We start from the raw sequence: 24,869 nt of genomic DNA, 5'->3' as shown, positions 1-24,869 counted from the left end.
GCAGGAGATATAAGCTTCCTGCTCTGCAAAGACTCTTGTGGCCGAAGGCGTCATTCTGCCTCCGGCCACAAGAGGCCGCGCTCCCCCCATAGCTCCTGCCAGGGCTGGATTATCACAGCTCTGTGGTGCGCCCCCTATACAGTATCAATACCTGGCAGTGAGAGCTGGTGCCGGAGGAGGAGACTGCCGGGGTCCAGGAAGGGGGCAGAACACATGACCTGCATCACCAGGGAGAGAAGAGCAGTGGTGAGTGCTCCGGGGAGGGGGTGTCTGGGGGTTCTGTCAGGTGTCCCTCAGCTGTACCTGGTGCTTATCCCCCCTCCTCCTTCCCCTGCTCTCAGTGCCCCCTGTGCTTATCCCCCCCTCCTTCCCCTGCTCTCAGTGCCCCCTGTGCTTGTCCCCCCCCTCATCCTTCCCCTGCTCTCAGTGCCCCCTGTGCTTGTCCCCCCCTCCTCCTTCCCCTGCTCTCAGTGCCCCCTGTGCTTGTCCCCCCCTCCTCCTTCCCCTGCTCTCAGTGCCCCCCTGTGCTTGTCCCCCCTCCTTCCCCTGCTCTCAGTGCCCTCTGTGCTTGTCCCCCCCTCCTCCTTCCCCTGCTCTCAGTGCCCCCTGTGCTTGTCCCCCCTCCTTCCCCTGCTCTCAGTGCCCCCTGTGCTTGTCCCCCCCTCCTCCTTCCCCTGCTCTCAGTGCCCCCTGTGCTTGTCCCCCCTCCTCCTTCCCCTGCTCTCAGTGCCCCCCTGTTCTTGTCCCCCCTCCTTCCCCTGCTCTCAGTGCCCCCTGTGCTTGTCCCCCCCTCCTTCCCCTGCTCTCAGTGCCCCCTGTGCTTGTCCCCCCTCCTCCTTCCCCTGCTCTCAGTGCCCCCTGTGCTTGTCCCCCCCTCCCCCTTCCCCTGCTCTCAGTGCCCCCTGTGCTTGTCCCCCCCTCCTCCTTCCCCTGCTCTCAGTGCCCCTCTGTGCTTGTCCCCCCTCCTTCCCCTGCTCTCAGTGCCCCCTGTGCTTGTCCCCCTCCTCCTTCCCCTGCTCTCAGTGCCCCCTGTGCTTGTCCCCCCCTCCTCCTTCCCCTGCTCTCAGTGCCCCCCTGTGCTTGTCCCCCCCTCCTCCTTCCCCTGCTCTCAGTGCCCCCTGTGCTTGTCCCCCCCTCCTCCTTCCCCTGCTCTCAGTGCCCTCTGTGCTTGTCCCCCCCTCCTCCTTCCCCTGCTCTCAGTGCCCCCCTGTGCTTGTCCCCCCTCCTTCCCCTGCTCTCAGTGCCCCCTGTGCTTGCCCCCCCCTCCTCCTTCCCCTGCTCTCACTGCCCCCCTGTGCTTGTCCCCCCCTCCTTCCCCTGTGCTTGTCCCCCCCTCCTCCTTCCCCTGCTCTCAGTGCCCCCTGTGCTTGTCCCCCCCTCCTCCTTCCCCTGCTCTCAGTGCCCCCTGTGCTTGTCCCCCCTCCTCCTTCCCCTGCTCTTAGTGCCCCCTGTGCTTGTCCCCCCCTCCTTCCCCTGCTCTCAGTGCCCCCTGTGCTTGTCCCCCCCCTCCTTCCCCTGCTCTCAGTGCCCCCTGTGCTTGTCCCCCCCCTCCTTCCCCTGCTCTCAGTGCCCCCCTGTGCTTGTCCCCCCCTTTTTCCCCTGCTCTCTGTGCCCCCTGTGCTTGTCCCCCCCTCCTCCTTCCCCTGCTCTCAGTGCCCCCCTGTGCTTGTCCCCCCTCCTTCCCCTGCTCTCAGTGCCCCCTGTGCTTGTCCCCCCCTCCTCCTTCCCCTGCTCTCAGTGCCCCCTGTGCTTGTCCCCCCCCTCCTACTTCCCCTGCTCTCAGTGCCCCCTGTGCTTGTCCCCCCTCCTTCCCCTGCTCTCAGTGCCCCCTGTGCTTGTCCCCCCTCCTTCCCCTGCTCTCAGTGCCCCCCTGTGCTTGTCCCCCCCCTCCTTCCCCTGCTCTCAGTGCCCCCTGTGCTTGTCCCCCCCTCCTCCTTCCCCTGCTCTCAGTGCCCCCCTGTGCTTGTCCCCCCCTCCTTCCCCTGTGCTTGTCCCCCCTCCTCCTTCCCCTGCTCTCAGTGCCCCCTGTGCTTGTCCCCCCCCCTCCTTCCCCTGCTCTCAGTGCCCCCTGTGCTTGTCCCCCCCTCCTCCTTCCCCTGCTCTCAGTGCCCCCTGTGCTTGTCCCCCCTCCTTCCCCTGCTCTCAGTGCCCCCCTGTGCTTGTCCCCCCCCTCCTTCTTCCCCTGCTCTCAGTGCCCCCTGTGCTTGTCCCCCCTCCTTCCCCTGCTCTCAGTGCCCCCCTGTGCTTGTCCCCCCCCTCCTTCCCCTGCTCTCAGTGCCCCCTGTGCTTGTCCCCCCCTCCTCCTTCCCCTGCTCTCAGTGCCCCCCTGTGCTTGTCCCCCCTCCATCCCCTGCTCTCAGTGCCCCCTGTGCTTGTCCCCCCCTCCTCCTTCCCCTGCTCTCAGTGCCCCCTGTGCTTGTCCCCCCCTCCTCCTTCCCCTGCTCTCAGTGCCCCCTGTGCTTGTCCCCCTCCTTCCCCTGCTCTCAGTGCCCCCTGTGCTTGTCCCCCCTCCTTCCCCTGCTCTCAGTGCCCCCCTGTGCTTGTCCCCCCCTCCTTCCCCTGCTCTCAGTGCCCCCTGTGCTTGTCCCCCCCCCTCCTTCCCCTGCTCTCAGTGCCCCCTGTGCTTGTCCCCCCTCCTTCTTCCCCTGCTCTCAGTGCCCCCTGTGCTTGTCCCCCCTCCTCCTTCCCCTGCTCTCAGTGCCCCCCTGTGCTTGTCCCCCCCTCCTTCCCCTGTGCTTTTCCCCCCCTCCTCCTTCCCCTGCTCTCAGTGCCCCCTGTGCTTGTCCCCCCCCTCCTTCCCCTGCTCTCAGTGCCCCCTGTGCTTGTCCCCCCCTCCTCCTTCCCCTGTTCTCAGTGCCCCCTGTGCTTGTCCCCCCCTCCTTCCCCTGCTCTCAGTGTAGTGGAGATACTGATCTGTGTATAGTGGATGTTGTGTAGTAATGGTATGGGGGTATAAGTCACTATGTGGTGAAGATGTGGTGATATTTGTTTTTTACATAATGGTAATAGGTGACGTGGCTATGGGGGCGTGGTTATGGGGAGGGCGTGGCTTTAGGGGCGTTTTGAATTGCCGCGACTGTCCCTCTTTCCTCTCAGCAAAAGTTGGGAGGTATGACACTGTATGCAGACCAATATTATGTGGCGATCACTCTATGGCTGTACTATATGTACTGTACTGTGGCTGTACTGTATATAGTGTCATTATGTGGTAGTCAATCTATGGCAATAATGACTCTATATATACGCTATATACAGACCAATATTAATGCCAAAGAGTGACCACTGCATAATGACACTATATACAGACCAATATTACTGCCATAGTGACCACTGCATAATGACTCTATATACAGACCAAAATTACTGCCATAGACTGACCCCTGTATAATGACTCTATATACACACTATATACAGACCAATATTATGTGGGCGATCACTCTATGGTTGTACTATTGGTCTGTATATAGTGTGTATATAGAGTCATTTTGTGGTGGTCACTGTATGGCGGTAATATTGGTCTGTATATAGTGTCATTATGTGGTAGTCAATCTATGGCAGTAATGAGTGTATATATATACGCTATATACAGACCAATATTAATGCCAAAGAGTGACCACTGCATACTGACACTATATACAGACCAATATTACCGCCATACAGTGACCACCACCTAAAGACTGAATACCACCTTATTTTTTTCTCAATAAAATACACCGTATTGCCTTAGTGATGTCATCATACACTATACATAGGAGCTGCAGCAATTACATAGGACTGATGAGGCCGGAGAATGGCTGCAGCTCCTATATACAGTCTATTCACCTCAACACTTGGAGTTAGCAGTGCTAATACACACACACCATTATATATATATATATATATATATATATATATATATATATATATATATATATATATACACACACACACACACACCATTATATATATATATATATATATATATATATATATATATATACACACACACACACACACTCACACACCCATGAAAACACATTATACAGATACAAACCATCCAGTCCACACACTATACACAGGACATGTAACACACACTACATTTATCCATTATACACTTACATTCATACACATTACACACTACATATACAGCATACTTACTCCCTCTAGCATGCTGGTTGTAGTGGTGAATCCCCCTCATGTTCCTTGCAGCAGCAGGCTGTCATCCTCACCTGGCAGCCCTCTCCTCCATCGTCCCGACAGCTCCACACCAGAGCAGGAAGTCAGGTGCAGTAAGAGGAGCTGGAGGGAGGGGGAGGGGGAGGGGGAGCAGACACGGAGCCCAGCGTCCTGCAGCCTCTGCATGACCCCTGATAGCAGCAGCCAGGGATCACTCCCAGACGCTGGAGGACGCTGTCTGTGCTCTCCTCTCCACTGGAACTGCGGTAGGGGGCCCCTGGGGGTTGGGGGCCCTGGGCATTTGCCCTGCTTGCCCCCCCCTAACGCCGGCCCTGGATACCGATGATACTGCTGTGTGATACCTTACCTGTGCAAGGTACACCTAGAATAAATGGAATATAGGGAGTAAAATGGGGGCTTATTCCATAGAAGAGACCCAGAATGAACAGGATTAGAGATGAGCGAGTAGTACTCGGGGTAATCAATCGAATACTACATATCCGACTATACATCCGACCCAATACGCAGTAAGAATTCAATGCTCCTCCCACCTTCCCTGACTCCTTTTTGGACCAATAACTATGCAGCGGGTGCACATATTTAAAAAAGAAAGAAAAATGAACATATATCGCCAGCAGGAGTGCTAAAACCAATGGCTCTTCCCACCCTGGTGTTACCAGGCTGCTGTTGCTTGGTTTTTAATAGGCTGGTTATGAAAATAGGGGGAACCCTACACGTTTTTTTTTTTAAATAAATAAATAAATGAAAAAAAAACGCATAGGGTCCCCCCTATTTTCATAACCAGCCTAGTAACACCAGGGTGGAAATAGAGCCATTGTTTTTGGCGATTTCCAGCCTTAATATTACCAGCCTGCTGCCATCCAATCCAGGAGCGCCAATTTTGACACTCCGGGACCAATGGGGGGGGGGGGGGGGGTAGTGTTAGCCATTTTATACCGGTTAACACTAAGCCCTGACTTAGTAATGGATTCCGACGGCTTTCACTACTAAGTCTATATAGTAAAGAAATAAAGACACGACACAAGTGAAAAATATTTTTTATTCATATAATCACACCCCAACACCCCTTGTTGACCATTTTATAAAAAAAAAATCCCAACAACCGCTGATCATCGATGTAGTCCACGGAATCCGCCATAATCCACAGGATACCAATATCTGAAAAACAAAAAGGGAGAAAAACACAAAAAAAACACACACAAACAGGAGCACAACACCCATCATTGTGAGCAGTGTTGTGCACCTTACAGTATGCAGCATCTTTACAGATCGCTGCTTACAGTCTGGCACCCAAGGGGTTAAGGGAGGATGTATTGCATCTCCCTTAACCTTTTGGGTGCCATACTGAACAATCTGGCCCCCAGGTGGTTAAGTAAGGGTCCCCACTTAACCCCTTGGGGGCCAGACTCATGTCAGACTGCACTCATACCAGCAAGGAAGGGGTTAAGTGACCCCCTTCCTTGCTGGGATGGGTGTAGTGCAGGGGGGGAGAGCTTTCTACTTACCCTCCGATGTGTTCTATCTTCTCTCTTCGCCGGTCGCAGTCACACTGAGCTCAGTGTGCCGGCTCCAGCTCTTTATATGTCCGCTCAGCCAATCAGCTGAGCGGACATATAAATCTAAATGTTTCTTTTAATGCTGCTATTGTGATAAAAAAATAGCATCATTAGAAGAAACATTTGCTGTTTTAATTAAAGTAAAGTATTAATTATTACATTCAGCTGTATTACCGGCAATAGGTTTTGCCGGCAATAATAGAGCTTCCTGTAATAGTTAATATTTAATTAATAAAACACATTTTCGTTCTGATAAAGTTATTTTCATTGTTCAATAGCTTAATTAAAACGAATACATACTTTTGCAATTAAATATACTGTAAATAAATATACATATTTATTTATATATTTATTTTTAATTAACAGTATATTTAATTGCAAAAGCATGGATTTGTTTGAATTAAGCTATTGAACAACGAAAATTTGAAAAACAAAACTTTTTTAGAACGAAACTTTGTTTTATTAATTATTAACTATTACAGGAAACGGCATTATTGCCGGGGATCGCTAACCCCGGTAATACCGATTCCTGTAATACTGCTTCCCTGCTTTCCCAGATGCATTCCAGAGGTGTTTGCATCACTTTCTAAAGATGTCTTGGACTTGGTGACCTCCAATTCGTCGAATCTTGATTTCCAGGTCCCAAGGACTTTTCTCCCATAGACTGTATTGGGATTCGATATTCGATTGAATAGTCGAATATCAGGAGCTATTTGAATCGAATCCATTTGAATATTTCACTATTCGCTCATCTCTAATGATAACCTTCCTTTCTCTAATATGAGTTATAACCTCCTCCATGACTTAAAGAGAACCAATCATGGATGATAATCAAATTTTTTTTTTCCCCTAATTAGATGTATTTCATTATTTTATTAATATTTGTAAATATAATTGATTATTTTTTTGGTTGCGTTTTTAAAATATTTACTTTTTACTTTCCTGTCTCGCGCTGGCTCTTTTTAAAAGAGCCGCGCGAGACAGGAAGCTCCCGTCATGCAGAGCGGCAAGGCCGGGCGCCGCCATCTTAATGACGTCACTTGCGTTCCACCGCTGGAACGCAAGAGACTAAATCAAGATGGCGGCGCCCGACCATGCTACAGCGGACCAGAGGATCAAGTTAAGTATAAGATACAGACTGCAAAGGCAGTCTGTGTCTTCATAAATAGACAAAATGAAGATACAGACTGCCTTTGCAGTCTGTATCTTATACTTTACCTGATCCTCTTGTTCGGTGGAGGAAGGCCGGGCGCCGCCATCTTGATTACGTCACTTGCGTTCCAGCGGTGAAACGCAAGTAGCGTAATCAAGATGGCGGCGCCGGCCTTACTGCACCGAACAAGAGGATCAGGTAAAGTATAAGATACAGACTGCAAAGGCAGGCTGTATCTTTATAAATAGACAAAATGAAGATACAGACTGCTTTTGCAGTCTGTATCTAATACTTTACCTGCTCCTTTGTTCCGGTGCAGTAATGGCGGCCGCCGCCATCTTGTTGACGTCACGCTGGAACGCACCGCTGGAACGCATGTGACGTCATCAAGATGGCGGCGGCCGGCATTAATGCACCGGAACAAAGGAGCAGGTAAAGTATAAGATACAGACTGCAAATGCAGTCTGTATCTTCATAAATAGACTTCATAAAGATACAGACTGCCTTTGCAGTCTGTATCTTATACTTTACCTGCTCCTTTGTTCCGGTGCATTAATGCTGGCCGTTGCCATCTTGATGACGTCAATTGCGTTCCAGTGGTGCGTTCCAGTGTGACGTCATCAAGATGGCGGCGCCCGGCATTACTTCACAGAAGAGGAAGAATTAGGTAAAGAATAAGATACAGACTGCAAAGGCAGTCTGTATCTTCATAGATAGACTTAGGGAGAGAGGACCTTTGATAATAGGGATAGTGAATTTTAGGCGATTGGTTCTCTTTAAAACTTCTAGAAGCCTGGGAGATACAGTATGGCATTGCAGCATATTGGAAATGTTGAACTGACCCATCCATATGTACCGCCACCCTTAAAAACTTCTGATGTTCCGAATGTACTGGGATATGGTAATAGCCGTCCCTGAGGTCAATAATGGCCATAAACAATTCTCCGATAAATTAAGACTGGCAGTAGAAATAGAATCTATTCAAATTTTTTTGTATGAGGGAACCTTGTTTAACCTCTTAAAGAGAACCAATCACGGAAGAAATTTAAATTTTTTTTATTTTCTAATTCAATGTAATTATTTATTTTATTAACATTTGTAAATACTTTTATTTATTTTTTCGGCCGCGTTTTTGTTTTTTTCACTTTTCAATTCACTGTCTCACGCCGGCTCTTTTCAAAAGAGCCGGCTCGAGACAGGAAGCTCCCGTCATCCACAGCGGCAGCAATGCCGGCCGCCGCCATCTTGATTACGTCATTTGCGTTCCAGTGGTGGAACACAAGTAGCCTAATCAAGATGGCGGCGGCCGGGCCGAACAAGAGGAACAGGTATAGTATAAGATACAGACTGCAACAGCAGTCTGTATCTTCATTTTGTCTATTTATGAAGATACAGACTGCCTTTGCAGTCTGTATCTTATACTTTATCTGATCCTCTTGTCCGTTGCAGTCTGATGCCGGGCGCCGCCATCTTGAATATGTCACTTGCGTTCCAGCGGTGGAACGCACGCGACGTAATCAAGATGGCGGCGCCGGCCTTGCTGCAACAAACAAGAGGAACAGGTAAAGTATAAGATACAGACTGCAAAGGCAGTCTGTATCTTCATAAATAGACTGCCTTTACAGTCTGTAGCTTATACTTTACCTGATCCTCTTGTTCGGTGCTGGAAGGCCGGGCGCCGCCATCTTGATGACGTCACTTTGCGTTTCACCGCTGGAACGCAAGTGACGTATTCAAGATGGCGGCGCCGGCCTTCGTTCAGCAAGCAAGAGAATTGGGTAAAGGGATAAGATACAGACTGCACAGGCAGTCTGTATCTTCTTAGATAGACTTAGGGAGAGATTTCCTTTGATAATAGGGATAGTGATTTTTAGGTGATTGGTCCTCTTTAAGGACGGAGCCAATTTTCGTTTTTGCGTTTTCATTTTTTCCTCCTCGTGTTTAAAAGGCCATAGTACTTGCAATTTTTCACCTAGAAACCCACATGAGCCCTTATTTACTCTTGGAATGAGTCTTCTTAGGCTCTTCCTACAACATAATATAGGAATATACCAATCAATGACAAAAAAAAACCTTTTAACGCTGGGTTCCCACTACGTATATTTCAGTCAGTATTGTGGTCCTCATTTTGCAACCAAAACCAGGAGTGGATTAAAAACACAGAAAGGCTCTGTTCACACAATGTTGAAATTGAGTGGATGGCCGCCAAATATTTGCTGTTATTTTAAAACAACGTCTGTTATATTGAAATAATGGCCGTTATTTACTGTTATATGGCGGCCATCCACTCAATTTCAACATTGTGTGAACAGATCCTTTCTGTGTTTTTAATCCACTCCTGGTTTTGGTTGCAATATGAGGACCACAATACTGACTGAAATATACGTAGTGTGAACCCAGCCTCAAAGAAAATGGATGGGGATAACCCCTCTTACCCATACCATACCACAGCACTTTCAGGTTGGATGTTTTCAGAAGCCTCAGCGCCTTTTGACTCCATGACCACAGCTTAGGAAAGGAGTACAACAACCGCAGCAGCAGCAGCAAACACTAGAAGTAGAAACTACTTCTCAGAGCACCAGGAGCACTCAAAAGAACATCACCACCTGCTTCTTTTTAAATCTTGGCGGCAAGTTTCTGAGATTGGCTGGCCCCGCCCCCTCTCAGCCGCGGCGCTGATGCAGCACACCCTTCTGTGCCACGGTAATAAATTTACCCTCCCCCGTCAGGCCGCAGCCCGGGTGGAGTAGCGGTTCCAATCGTGTAGACTTACACAATCGGGATGTCGGGTGCCCCATTCTTATGCTTCTTAATCTGTTCAGTAGTGAGTGCAGGAACCACCTTCACGATCCTGCTTCCATGGGACAGGAAACCCTAACTGGTGCTGGTGGGGCGTTTCACTTCTTTTAAAGATCCAGGGATCCGGTTTCCTGTCCAATGGGAGGAGGTGGTCCTCTCCAGGGGTGCCGTCATAGGGTGAGAAGAGATAAGTAGTTAAAGGGGAAAGAACCTTCTGCAGAAGCATATAGCATTACTTACCTATCTATTCCAGTTTTGAAAATCCATTTGTTTTGGGGGGTTTGTTCTGTATTGTGTGGCTGTACTTCCTGGTTGAGCAGTTGTACACAGTACTACAAGTTCCAGAATGCAATGCTTTGCCTCAGTTGTTCATCACACCTTGCCCATTCCCTGCCCAAAACTGCTACAGAACATCTAGGCTGTGTTCACACATTGCAGTTTTATTCTGTTACTGAATTATTTGCAGTACTTTATCACTTCATTTGTGGTCCCACCCACACAGCACGCTGTATTCTCTACCTGTTACACCTTACAGCACTGTATTCTCTACCTGTAACGCCACACAGCAGGCTGTAATCTCTACCTGTAACACCACACAGCACACTGTATTCTCTACCTGTAACATCACACAGCACGCTGTATTCTCTACCTGTAACCCCACACAGCACTCTGTATTCTCTACCTGTAACACCACACTGTATTCTCTACCTGTAACACCACACTGTATTCTCTACCTGTAACACCACACTGTATTCTCTACCTGTAACACCACACTGTATTCTCTACCTGTAACACCACACAGCACACTGTAATCTCTACCTGTAACACCACACAGCACGCTGCATTCTCTACCTGTAACACCACACAGCACACTGTAATCTCTACCTGTAACACCACACAGCACACTGTAATCTCTACCTGTAACACCACACAGCACTCTGTTACTACCTGTAACACCACGCTGTATTCTCTACCTGTAACACCACACAGCACTGTATTCTCTACCTGTAACACCACACAGCACGCTGTATTCTCTACCTGTAACACCACACAGCACACTGTATTCTCTACCTGTAACACCACACAGCACTCTGTTACTACCTGTAACACCACACTGTATTCTCTACCTGTAACACCACACAGCACACTGTATTCTCTACCTGTAACACCACACAGCACGCTGTATTCTCTACCTGTAACACCACACAGCACACTGTATTCTCTACCTGTAACACCACACAGCACGCTGTATTCTCTACCTGTAACCCCACACAGCACGCTGTATTCTCTACCTGTAACACCACACAGCACACTGTATTCTCTACCTGTAATACCACACATCACACTGTATTCTCTACCTGTAACACCACACAGCACGCTGTATTCTCTACCTGTAACACCACATAGCACTCTGTATTCTCTACCTGTAACACCACACAGCATGCTGTATTCTCTACCTGTAACACCACACGGCACTGTATTCTCTACCTGTAACACCACACAGCACACTGTATTCTCTACCTGTAACACCACACAGCACACTGTATTCTCTACCTGTAACACCACACAGCACGCTGTATTCTCTACCTGTAATACCACACAGCACGCTGTATTCTCTACCTGTAACACCACACATCACACTGTATTCTCTACCTGTAACACCACACAGCACACTGTATTCTCTACCTGTAACACCACACAGCACACTGTATTCTCTACCTGTAACACCACACAGCACGCTGTATTCTCTACCTGTAATACCACACAGCACGCTGTATTCTCTACCTGTAACACCACACATCACACTGTATTCTCTACCTGTAATACCACACAGCACGCTGTATTCTCTACCTGTAACACCACACGTCACACTGCATTCTCTACCTGTAACGCTATTGGAATAAAGTAAAGCACTTTTTGAATTTAATTTAATATTTTTTTTTCTTTTTATCTCCACGCACATATTATGATCAAGCATCTTTAATCTTTGAAGTTGAGCCCCACAATAAGGAGTTTGTCTGATATTATCTTACATGGGATATACTGTTAGGGTATAAACCCACACACCGTATACGCAGCGTATTTACGATACGCAGCAAATACGCAGCAGATTAGATCTAAATAAATGAACACGGCATCAAATCTAAACCATCAAATCTGCTGCGTATACGGTGTGTGGATTTGTACCCTTAATGCCTTTTTTTTCTCTCTTCAGGTGGTATTGTAAGCGTCGGCTCTAATCCTCTCTGTCGTTTAGCATAATTTAATTGTGTGACTGCATCATTTTTGCAATGTCGCTGCAGTACTGCAATGAAACTCCAACGTGTGTACACACCCCTAATTTCACTGCAGAGTTGCTGCACCTGCTTCTGGCCGGTTAGAGATGGTGGATCATGGGGGATGCAGCCAAGCATCCTGTGACATCACGCCCTGCCCCCTGTCTGCATCATCAGCAAACACAATGTGAGACAGAGGCATGGAAGATTTGTCTCCTTAAAGGAAACCTGTCCAACGCACTGGACTCTCCGTCATTCTCTATGAGTGTTGGACTCATCTCTCAGCGCGTGCGCCGGGCTGCAGCGGCTGATATCTCAGTGACCTGATCGGATCAGGAAGCGGGACCCGGCGGGATCAGGTGAGTATAGGGGGCTGTAGCGGGGGAGAGCAGTAGGAGCAGGAGACAATGTGAATTGGCACAGCAAACAGCTACCAGTGTGGCAGAACCACCCAGCTATGGTAATACATTATATAGACACATCTATATAACTTTTAATAGAAAACAAGTTTTTATGTGGAGTTCAAACACATGTCAAAATTGCGCAAACGCAATGATAAATTTCCCCCAATGTGTTTAGACTTACATCAGTAGCTTCTCACTTAACTCTGAATCCCCAATAAAACGTTGAGTAATTCTTGTGTATATCATTCAACACTACTGATTTCACTCCACCAGATCAAAATTTTCAGCAACTCATTGTGAGAATTATCAAATTCACGGCCCTCTAGCTGTCCAGGCATGATGGGAACTGTAGTTTTGCAACAGCTGGAGGGCCGGAGTTGGACACCTGTGATATAAAGGCAATGCTGGTAAATACCATTACCCGTGTGTGTATAAACTGAGCTGAGAATGTGATGCACGTAAAGCCAAAATAAACAGTAATACATACAGTGCATAACTACAGAAAGACCACGGGCCGCAGCATAGTGACAAATACGTTTAATTTAAAACAATGGCGGTGTGTGGTACTGCCAAACCCACAATTACAATTAAAAAAAAAAAAAAGAAAAAGTACCAAACCACACGGCCAGCAATGAGCGGCATCATCGCCACTAAACCCCCAAACACACAACTGAAAATATGTAAAAATGTTGTATTTGACAACTTAATACATAACAAGAAAATACAACACAATGAAAATAAGCTTATTAAAAATGTCCTCATATCAAAATGGTCACAATGTACAGAAATGCAATAAAAAATCTTGGCCTCCAGTCACTAAAAACATCAACTGTTCCACAAAAAAAGAAAACATTTTGGTAGGAAAGAGGGAAAAACAAACAGTGGGGAAGGGTTAGACGTTCTCAAAGTTGTACGCCCGGCGGATGTTTAAGGTGTCTCTGAGCATGAGATCCCGGAGACGCCACAGTGCATTGGCCATGGTGGTGTGGGCCCCTTTGCTCTTTAACCAATGGGAAGGAAGCCGGCTCTCTTGTTCTTTGGATAAGTGGACATCTCGTCTCCGAGCTGAAATGGGAAACAAAAGTTTATAAGAATTTGGACCTAATCTATCCTAATTCTCTAATTGCACAAATCAACATATACGTCATATTCACCAAGCTGCAATAGCTGAAGAGACATGGGCTGTGGAACACTAAATAAAAGTGTTTGTTAAAGGGGTGCTCTCTGCTGCCACCTCTGTTCATAAGAGGAACTGTCCAGAGCCTGAGAGGTTTTCTTTTTTTATTTTAATAAATTTTTATTTATAATTTCTCAATAATAACCATATAAATATACCATATCACATCATCCTACTTGTATAATAACCCACCCATCTCAGAGGAGAGCAGAGGAGAAGAAACCCATACATTAATCTTTAATCCAGGTCTATTAAGTGATATTGGTATTATCCTATCTCTGAAACACTGCACTGTTATTCACATTTGTGCACACAGTTCTCCCATTCTTTCCAACTCGGAGGATTCACTGCCATCCATTTTCTTAATAATCTTCTTAAAAATTTTCTTAATTTCTTAATAATCAACTTGGCATAGAACAACAATCTTAACACCTTATTGGTTATTATTTTGGGGGCCTTGATCTAGGTAGAGTCGCCCAGAATAATCAAGGTTGGATTTCTCTCTATTACAATGCCAACCATCTGGGATACCCTCCCAACAACGGTTTCCCAGAACTCTTGTAGCCTATTACAACTCCATAACATGTGGATAAACAACCCCTCCTCCATACCACATCTGGGACAGCTATCATTATCCCTCTTTTTTATTTTACACAGAAAACTCGGTGTATAATATATTCTGTGAATAATGTTGAATTGTATCATTTGATGATTGCCTGAAACTGACACCTTTTTTATATTATGATAAATATTTGTCCATTCAATCATCCCCCCTAACTCTTGTTCCCAACCTTTCTGGCTATTAAACTCTATCTTATCTGTGGATTGGAGATATTTATATAGGAAGGCTATACAGGATTTATTTATCTCTTCATTTCTCAATTTCCCTATTAATGGATTTGACGTTTCAGTCAGGGCACTAATTTTCTGGGTGGCACAGATCATGTTTCTCACTCTCGCATAATCAAACCAGTCCGTTCTAGCTAAATTATATTCTGCCATCATCCTGTCCCACTCTTAGTTTACCATCTAACATTATATCCTTAATACCCCTTACCCCTTTCCTTTTTAACTTCTCCAAGACTCCCAATTCCATACCACCCACCATCCTATTTTTGCACAGGGAGGTGCAATCTAAATACCCTTCAATTCCTAGAATAGATTTCAATCTCTTCCATATTTTAACTAAATTAATCACCATGGGCCATTTACAACAATGTCTCTTTTCAGGGAAGCTGATTCTAATTTTTGAAATATATCCCATTCTGATACCTCCTGATCAAGCCTGAGAGGTTTTCTATGAGGATTTACTACTGCTCTGGACAGATGTGGCAGCAGAGAGCACTGTGCCAAACGGAAAGAATGCACCACTTCCTGCAGGACTTACAGCAGCTGATAAGTACTGGAAAACGTGACATTTTTAAATAGAAATAAATTACAAATCAGTATATTTTTCTGACACCAGTTGATTAAAAAAAACCTTTTTTTTTTCTGGAACACCCCTTTAACTGTTCTACATCTGTAGAGCTAAGCGTGAAGATCTTCACCATTGAACATAAGAGATCCTGGTTTCGCATCTCACCTGACAACGTATGGTCCCATTTGCTGATGCAGTTAGAGTCGGCTGTTAACCCTTCAATATATTTCAAGTAGGCTTCAGAATGGAGTAACCTCTGAGTCCTGGGAGGGGGTGCGACAAATATGGGGGTGGAAGGCTGCTGCATTACAGGCTGGCTATTTTGCACCTGGCCTGGATAAGGTGGCGGTGCCTGCTGCCCTGATGTGACTAGAAGACCCATCTGTAAGAAAAAAGAAAAATGACTGCAGTTTACATTATATGAGGAATTTCTGATAATACTTTGACTAACAGACTGTGGCATCAACAATGATAGTGGGCTGATATTGCTCCCCGGTGTCCTCCTTGCTTCTGCCCACTCCCCGCAGCCGCTCTGGAACTTTAGAGCTTGTCTTTGAAGTGGCAGGCCGCTCAGCCAATCACAGGCCAAGATGGAACATTCCCACGGCCAGTGATTGGCTGAGCAGCCTGTCACTTCAAAGTAGAAGCTTCAGCGGCGCAATCAGGCAGAAGTTGGAAGAACACCGGATAGCATAGAGAGGTACGTATAATGTTTATCTTGCGCTATCACATGTAGCAATGCATGGCGGCAGATAGTTTTAGGCAGGCATAAAAGACACGATCAGCCTATGATCGCTGTCTCTATTACACTGATAATCTGCAGAATCAATTAATCGACTAGGGTCGACTTAAAGTTTAACTGTCATGTTTTTTTTATTGCAGAAATCAGTAGTATAAGCGATTTTAAGAAACTCTGTAATAGGTTTCATCAGCCAAAAAAGCCTCCTTCTGTACTCAAGAAGCAATCTCCCAGCCTCCCCCCCTGACTTCTTATCTGTGCATTATCAGGCAAACACGTCTTCATTACAGAGAAGCCAGTGAAGACGGGCTCTGCTCTCTCCATTGTAAGCCTATGGAGGGGGGAGGGGCTGAGGGAGATGAGGGAGCAGGAAGAGGTGACATGAAGGTCAGCTGTTTGTAGACTCTCTGGGCACCTAAAACGCTAAATTCAGGTGTCAGAAAGGTCAGTGCTTATCTATGAACTTACTGAGAGAAGATTGCAGGGTGTTGTGCTGTGCAGGACTGCTCCGTGCTCAGTCACTCCTAACAGCCCCTCCCCTCTCCATAGCCACATAATGGAGACAGAAATCCGGCTTCATTTGATGTGAGGGGGGAGGCTGGGAGATTGCTTTTTCACTACAGAAGGAAACTCTTTTAGTACATAAAACCTATTACGGAGTTTCTTAAAATCGCTTGTACTGTTGATATTTAATGTTTTCAGAAAAATGACCCTGAAATGACAGTTACGCTTTAAGTACAGCTGGCCATAGACCTAAGGGGTGTTCACATATTCAGGTTTTTAATTGCATTATTGAATATAAAGCCAAAATATTTTTTTTTGCAGAGACTGAGGGAGAAGTCTCAGTCTTTCCTTTCTACATGTTCCGCCATTTATGATCTGTTCCTGGCTTTGGATAGGGCCTACCTATTCCAAATAGGAACCCCTTAGTGACCCATGACGTATCTGATACGTCATGGTGCCGCAGGGGGTGTTCAGAGCGGGGTCCCGCCGGGACCCCGCTCTGAACGGCACCGATCCCGGCTGCAATCTGCAGCCGGGCAGTGCCTCTATTAGCCGGCGCGGGTCCCGTTGCCGCGCCGGCTAATTAAGCCCTTCAATGCAGCTGCCAAACCTGACAGCTGCATTGAAGTGCTTTCCTCCGTGCATCCCTGGTGTCTAGTGGCACGGATCTCCCCCCCGCGATGCGATCGCGGGGAGGAGATCCGTTCTTCTGCCCGTGCCGGGCCTCAGCGTCGGAATGACGCTGATCCCGGCTCGGCAATAGATTGCTGTGGCCTGCAGCAGGCCATAGCAATCTATGACCGATCAAATGGATCTTTGCTGTGTATATACACAGCATTGATCTCCATGAGAGATCAGTGCTATGTATATATACAAGCCCCCCAGGGGGGCTTCTAGTGTATGTAAAAAAAAAAAAGTAAAAAAGTGTTTTTATTAATAAAAAATCCCCTCCCCTAATAAAAGTCCAAATCACCCCCCTTTTCCCATTTTATAAATATAAATTAATAAATAAATTAATAAACATATTTAGTATCACCGCACACGTAATCGCCCGAACTATTAATTAATCACATTCCTGATCTCGCACGGTAAACGGCGTAAGCGCAAAAAAATCCCAAAGTGCAAAATTGCGCATTTGTGGTCGCATCAAATCCAGAAAAAATGTAATAAAAAGCGATCAAAAAGTCGTATATGCGCAATCAAGGTACCGGTAGAAAGAACGCATCATGGCGCAAAAACTGACACCTCGCACAGCCCCATAGACCAAAGGATAAAAGCGCTATAAGCCTGGGAATGGAGCGATTTTAAGTGACATATATTTGTTAACAATGGTTTGAATTTTTTACAGGCCATCAGATACAATATAAGTTATACATGTTATATATCGTTGTAATCGTAACGACTTGAGGAACATGCATAACAAGTCAGTTTTACCATAGGGCGAAAGGCGTAAATGCAAAACTCCCCGAAATCAAAACAAATTCGTTTTTTTTTTCAATTTGACAGCGCAAATGATTTTTTTCCGGTTTCACAACATATTTTATGGAAAAATTATGCCTGTAATTGCAAAGTACAATTGGTTTCGCAAAAAATAAGCGCTCATATAAGTCTCTAGGTGAAAAAATGCAAGCGCTATGGACTTTTAAACATAAAATGGAAAAAGCAAAAGCGCAAAAACGAAAATTGGCTTTGACCTTAAGGGGTTAATAACCATCTGCCTGTCTGCACAAGGTATGGCAGATTAGCAGCTGATACCTATTACCCTGACAGCACACTGTGGAGCTAGACTTACCTGCTGATTGTAAGGGTTATTTGCCCCTGCAGGTGATCCTACCATGGAAGGTACACCTTGTGCCAGGACACCTGAAAAGAATACACAGAGAATTAACAGTGACCTTATACATACTCCAAACCTTTATGAGATACAACGTTAGACAGCTTTTTATTTTATTTTAAGGTCCCCAAAAATCTAGAGGTTATATACAAATATTTACTATTTAAAAGGAGGTGGCCCCTATTTAGTTTATTAAAATTCAGAGCAGTGATTACAATCAAGCACCAACTCTCTACTGTGACCCCATTCTGTAGCTCCACCCCTCTCTGGACGCCTGTCCCCTCTTGTCGCCTCGCCTTTGGAGGAACCTGTGCCTCCTCCATAGCTATACAATAAGCTGGCGCAGTGATAGGGCACAGTAATGTGTTTAGTCACATCCCTCCTTACTGGATGCCATGTAGGGATAGAGGAGCCGAACAGCAGAACAGGGCACCGGAGACGGGTGGAGCTGCAGCAGAGACCAAGGGCCTCACTATTAACTCACTGCTATTCACTGCTGTTAATTTCAATAAAAAAGATAGAAAGGTGGCCAGCCTCTTTAATAAATAAATAAATATATATATATATATATATATATACACACACACAGTTGTATTAATACTATACTAAAATTCGTTTGAACATTCACAGAGTTCCAAAATCTCTTGACACAAAATGCCTAAAAAATTTAGACTGACAGTTATCCAACCATTAAAAGGGATTGTCCATGAAAGACAACCACTGACCAAATACTCTAGCATATGAGCCAGTGCAGATCTATGCTAAGAGCCTGTACTGTGCTGAGGCCCCCAATGATAACTAGAAGGAAGATGCAGCGGTGCTCAGCTGGGTGCTTTGCCCCTTCTTCTCTTGTGCGGAGAATCTCTGACCACTTTGTTCTAGCATTCTCAGTATCTGGACCCCCCACTAATCCAAATTTCTCACAAATCTCTATAATGCGTCAGACGTTAGCTAAAACTTTAAACAAATTCTGAAAGGGAAGCATGAGTTTCCTCCCGGAGCACCACAGCCGTATGTTGTAGAGATTGCGGCTTCTAATAACTCTCATGGCAGAAGCAAAGTCCGCAGCGGACATGTTTTTCTAATCCTAGACAGCCTTTTTAATGACCTGCTCGCATTCATCCAGCACATACACACTTATTTAGCCAATCTCAATATAATGTAGTGCACCGGCCCCTGTTCAGACCATTAAAGGAGAAGTTCCTTTAAAAAAAAAAAAAAAAAAAATACGAAGGCAGAGGGGTGCGGGAAAATAATAAACTAATATCATCAAACTGGTGTAAAGTTGAATTGTCGTAGTTGCCCCTAGCAACCAGATTCCACTTTTCATTCCTCACGGATTCTTTAAAAAATGGAAGGTGGAATCTGATAGGTTGCTAGAGGTTACTAAGACAATTCTAATTTACAGCAGTTTGATAAATTTTCCCATAAGTGTTCTTACCCGTCCTTGTGACTCGCAGCGCCACTCTCGGGTCCAGCTGACAGCCGCCGGCCTCCCACAGGTCTTCCAACTGCAACGTCACGTGCCTGGCTGAGCAATTGCACGCTTAGCCAATTAGTGACTGGGATAGGACACCATCCCAGTCACAGACTGGTTGAGGTGGCAAACGCTCAGCTGGGCCATGGCGTTGCAGCAGAAAGAGGCGGGTACCTAGATTCCAGCTGAAATTGACATCAGGCGGTCAACAGCGAAAGGCGGGAGGAGCACAACAGAGGCACAGGGACAGGTAAGTATACTTTTTTTTTTATTAAGTGAACGCACCATTCCCCCCCTTTCTGCCCGTTTTGAACTTCACAGGACTTCTATTAAAATAAATGGACCCACTGCATGAGTTTTTTCATGGGATTGTAAGCCCTCTTTTCCTATGTACCAGTTTGTCATTTACTTTACTAAATTTTATGTTACATTCTGTACCTTAACCCTTTAGGAGTCTACAGGGCTCTTGAATCATGGGACTTTAAAAAAATAAAAATAAAAAAACAACAATAATAATAATAATAATGGCGATGGATTGTGAGACACCAAGCTAAGGCTCTGTGCACACAGAGCAAAAGTGGCGGCATTCCATGTTCATTCTTCAGCGCGGAGAGAGGAGGCACGCGAGCCTCCCATAGACTGTCATTATGAAGGGGAGGGTGGCGGCATTCCGCATCGGAATTCTCTGCTGCAGAATGCCGCCAGCCTCGCTGTCATAATGACCGCCACTTTTGCTCCGTGTGCACTGAGCCTAACAGAGCTGCAACCGCTTGTAATTGTGCTTTTGCAAATACATTAATTTAGCAAACATGTCTTCTCCTGATATGCTGCTCTATCACCCCTGGTTGACAGTTCGTTGTATAGACTACCGATTACCACTGTGCTCTAAAAGCAGTGGTAGTATGGCTGCTGTGTATATAGCTATAGTATAGTATATTTATATTATACAGTATATATACACTACATCTCTCTATACAGCTACATTATAGCTATATATTCACCTCCCAGACCACTGCTTTTAGAGCAGAGTGGTAGTTGGTAACCTAGACAATGAGATATCAACACTGGGAGAAAAAGAGCAGCATATCAGAAGAAAGAGGCACGTTTACTAAAAGGTTGTATTTGCAAAAATATCTACCTTAACGAACCCTACAAGTATAACTAATTAGTTGGGATGAGAGTACCCCTTTAAGCCTAGCCTTTGCAAATGGTTAGAAGCAAACGTGTAGCACAAGAGTCTAACTTTAAGTTGCATGTTAAAGTTGGTTAGTTACGTGGCGAGTAGATAACGTGCACATTTAAGCTGGGGTCACATGGGGCTGTTGTGTGCCTCTGAGCCCATTCCTGAGCTGCAAACCACGTGCGTTATACCACAAATTGCTGGTCCTCTGATATGGCTATTGGCCGTGTAATTTTTGCAATGGTAGATGATTTTTTTGCGCAAACTGACTCCAGCCCAGGTCACACCTTGAACCTGATTTTCAAAAAGTTTTTTAGGGTAGCTTCACATGTACCGGATCCGCAGCAGATTTCACGCAGCGAGTTTGCAGCAAAATCAGCTGCGGATCCTGGTATAGTGAAGTCCTATGGGGTCACATACTCACTGCAGATGTGACCTGGCCCCTTTAACCCCCCCGCCGAACACAGCCCAGTGTACTGATTGGCTAATGGGGAGCGAGGGGAGCCGGGAGCCTCACACACAGCCGCGGCGCCGAGCAGGTAATGTATGCTCCGGGCGGCAGGGGGTTAAAGGGGCCGGGTCACATATCTGCAGTGGAATGAAAATGCAAACTCGCAGCGTGAAATCTGCTGCAGATCCGGTACGTTTGAAGCTACCCTTAAAGTGTTGTTTTTTTTTTTTTTTTTAATTATGCTTGGGATCTGAGGCAATATATTGCTGACATTTTCTTTTAATCCATCATCAACTGGACCTGATACATGCTGGGTTATGAGATTATCCAATATACATAAAAAATACACATAAAAGTGATCAAAAACAAGTACATCCAGGACACAAACATACTCACGTTTCTTCTATAAGAGGATATCAAAGGCAAAACAGACATCTTTTACGGTACTGCATACATTTAATATGCCAGATACACAATGCTTCTTGTCACCTTGTGTTATGTTTTACTCCTATATCCGACTACTCTCATAACTGGATGAGAACATCCACATCTGCTCTTTTCTGATTAATACTTTGGTTCCTTAAAATGGACACAAAGTTTTCAAAAAACTTTTGAGAGAGACACGTCACAAGTTATGGTTGGTCGGGTTCTGGGCGTTCAGAATGAGCCAGGAAGAGGCCAAGCTTAGTGCATTCTCTGCCCCATCACCCACTCTGTGACATGTGACCGAGATGGTCCTATAATGTAAGTCTATCGGACCATCATGGATAGTGGAGAGAACTAGCCGTCAGCAACACATTCTGAACATTCAGACACTGACAAACCATAAAGTTATGACGCGCCCATAGTTTTTTAAAGTCCAAAGATTTTTCAAGGGTATTAAAAGGTACCTTTTAATGCAATCTTAGCCTTCACAAGAAAACTCAAAATTCCACATTTGGGAAACAGAGGAGAAAAGTCTACCCCCATGTAAAGTACAGAGTCTCCACCTATGGATCACATGTTCTTCTAGTAGCCCACACACTGCCATCAGGTGCAGGAATTCTATCCAACCACCTAATGCTCTGACCATTACAAGAGAGCATCAAAAATGTGCAGATTACTAGAGAACCATTTCACACGCACTAGACAAGGAATCAATATTTTTGTGCAGGTGTAAATACAGAAATTATTATTTTTTTACTCAAAATTAGGTCTAAAAGTCTAAAAGAGACTGTTAACAGATTTACGGTGTCCTATCTCAGTAGCATAAACTAGTCACATAGAAGCTGAACAGAATGATGTATCACTTACAGATCTCCTCCTGAATAACATGGACAATAAGTAGTCCTCTCCATTATGTGCATGAGCCCAGTAGTCCTCAATATTCATGAGAAGCAGAAAACTCCACCCACCATCTGCTGATTGTCAGTTATCTATCCATGCTGTGTATAGGCAGTCACCTGTCAATCAGCAGCTGGAGGGGGGAGGGGTTGTGGCAGGAATTCTATTCTCCTGCATATTAGGAGAATGGCTGAACATGAACAAAATGATGTAAGTAATCAACAGATATGTTCAGCATGTATATCACTAGTTTATGGTGCCCTCATTTAAGGCAGAATAAACCAAGTGACAGATTCCCTTTAACCTGGCGAGAACCATATAAGAACAGAAATGAACAAGGGTTTATTATAGCTGCTGTGATAATCTCTCTAGCAGTGGTTCTGTACACACACAAACATCTGAAGTGAGAGGTGAAATGGAGGTGAGTGATTGATGATGTTCTTACCCTGCAGTGAGATGCCCGGGATGCCTGGTATACCTGGTGGAAGGAGGTGGGGAGGTGGTAACACCCCATGATGATGAGGCTGCATGCTGCCCATGCTAACAATGCCATCAACTGGGCCCTGCATGGGTGGCAGGCCTGGCGGATAGCCCCCTATCATGCCTTGAAGAACAAACATGCATCAATACCATGCAATATAATGGATTAATACAAACATGCACTAAAATGATAGAAAAAATGGCGTTAGATTGGTGACATTAATGTTGTGAACATATACAAATATGAGTTAGCATTTAAAAAAAAAAAATCAAAACATGTCATGTTAATAGCTACATCATGGCAGGATGGAAATTATTTGATGCCTAGATTGGTTCCTCCATTATAACAATGATCAGACTAAAAGTGGAGTCTCCAAGGCCACCAAAGGTCGTGTGACCAGACCAATTGTAACATTTCTGGGAAGTTTTATATCTGTAATATTTAAAGGGATTTTCCAGGATTTAAATGTTGGGTCAGGTCTATCTACTTAAAGATGGAAGCTCCATGGGTCTAATGTGACCACATCACATACAGGAACTAACATAGAAAATCCCTTCAACGTTTATTAAATTTAGAGTCCTTTAACACAGGACAAGCACTGATCAGGGAGATTGTCTCTCAATGGCAAAGTCTGTGCCAATTGTGAAAACACACAGCAACAAGTAACACTAAACCCAATACAATCATCCCTGGTATTAACAATAAGCACAGACATATCATGGAAGGATGACCTTACATTGCTGTACAGGACTCCTAATACACTGCAAAGAAAACAATGACAGGTCATGTAGTCAACAAATGAGAAGTGCTCTAGAAAATTCCCATGGCTGTAATATGGGAGAAATTTGGCATCTATATTACTGTTTTAATACCTGGACCATAAGCTGATCTATAAAATCCAGCTCAAATCAATATTGCATCTATGAGAGATCCAGACCTACAGCTGTGCGAACCCCCGACTAATACGTTATGCTCACAGATCCAATGCCATGTAAACCAATATAAACTAATGACTGAATACAGCACAAAGTCTATGACCTATAGGTCGGGGTTGGGAACCTCGGCTCTCCAACTGTTGCAAAACTACAATTCCCATCATGCCTGGACAGACAAAGCAAAGCTTTGGCTGTCCAGGCACGATGGGAATTGTAGTTTTGCAACAGCTGGAGGGCCGAAGGTTTCCTAACCCTGATATAGAGGGATAGGGAGAGTGTGTAGTGTATAATATTAGTTGATTTACCTTTGACGGCCAAGTAAATTTTACCCACTAGCAATGGACAATATAGCTATTACCTATACATCCCATAACAATAAACCATGAGAGCAAATATGTACTAAGCTCAGAGTCATCAATTCAACGCCAATGTTTGTCACACCTCAGTAATGTCTAATGAAACAATGCTAATAAAGTCATGTACTTCTGCCACCTCTACACATTCATGACTAGTTACCTGAGGCTGGTGTCATCTGTGGGTTAATCATTCCCATTGGTGTTGGTGGAGGCACAACCCCCATCAGAGCTCCCACAGGAGTACCTGCTCTGGGAGAAGAGTTCTGCTGCTGTTGTTGTTGCTGGGCCGCTCGTTCCCTTTCTTGCTGCTCTGCTACTTTGGCAGCACGTTCTGTAAAAAACAAATATACATTGATTTAATGAAGTCTTGTGTCTGAAGTCTAGGGCCTGTCATACCAATGACAGGCAGGAGACTGCCATACACTGCAGACAGTCAGCTGGCCAACTTCTGATTAAAGTGTATGGGGACCGAAAGCATCAGGTAAGTAAATTATCTTTTGACATGACATCTTGTCCACAATTAAAGAAAAACTGCAGGCTGGGCTGATTTTTGCCAGTGCTGGGGAGGATGAAAGTAGTAACATGCTCTCACCTGCCCTGCTCCAGCGCTGGTGCCAGTATCCCGCAGGTC

General features: G+C 45.5%; 1 protein-coding gene across 7 annotated transcripts in view; it reads right to left on the bottom strand.

The window, feature by feature from the left end:
• Nucleotides 1-12,886: 12,886 nt before the first annotated feature.
• PBRM1 (polybromo 1) overlaps nucleotides 12,887-24,869 on the bottom strand; it is a 65,824-nt gene continuing 53,841 nt past the window's right edge. For 4 of the 7 annotated variants that reach the window (XM_069967120.1, XM_069967121.1, XM_069967123.1 and 1 more), the window contains 5 exons: nucleotides 24,399-24,569; nucleotides 22,912-23,070; nucleotides 17,994-18,064; nucleotides 15,124-15,340; nucleotides 12,887-13,429 (listed from right to left, as the gene is read on the bottom strand). In XM_069967120.1, coding sequence (XP_069823221.1) covers nucleotides 13,257-13,429; nucleotides 15,124-15,340; nucleotides 17,994-18,064; nucleotides 22,912-23,070; nucleotides 24,399-24,569 — 791 coding nt within the window. In that variant the 3' untranslated portion in view covers nucleotides 12,887-13,256. The remainder of the gene's footprint in view (nucleotides 13,430-15,123; nucleotides 15,341-17,993; nucleotides 18,065-22,911; nucleotides 23,071-24,398; nucleotides 24,570-24,869) is intronic. The other 3 variants (XM_069967122.1, XM_069967127.1, XM_069967126.1) reach the window with 1 other exon arrangement.

Source organism: Dendropsophus ebraccatus, chromosome 4 (genome assembly GCF_027789765.1).
Source record: "Dendropsophus ebraccatus isolate aDenEbr1 chromosome 4, aDenEbr1.pat, whole genome shotgun sequence".
Lineage (NCBI taxonomy): Eukaryota > Metazoa > Chordata > Amphibia > Anura > Hylidae > Dendropsophus > Dendropsophus ebraccatus.
The sequence above is the reverse complement of the archived record's forward strand: the minus strand, read 5'-3'. Positions and strand labels throughout refer to the sequence as shown.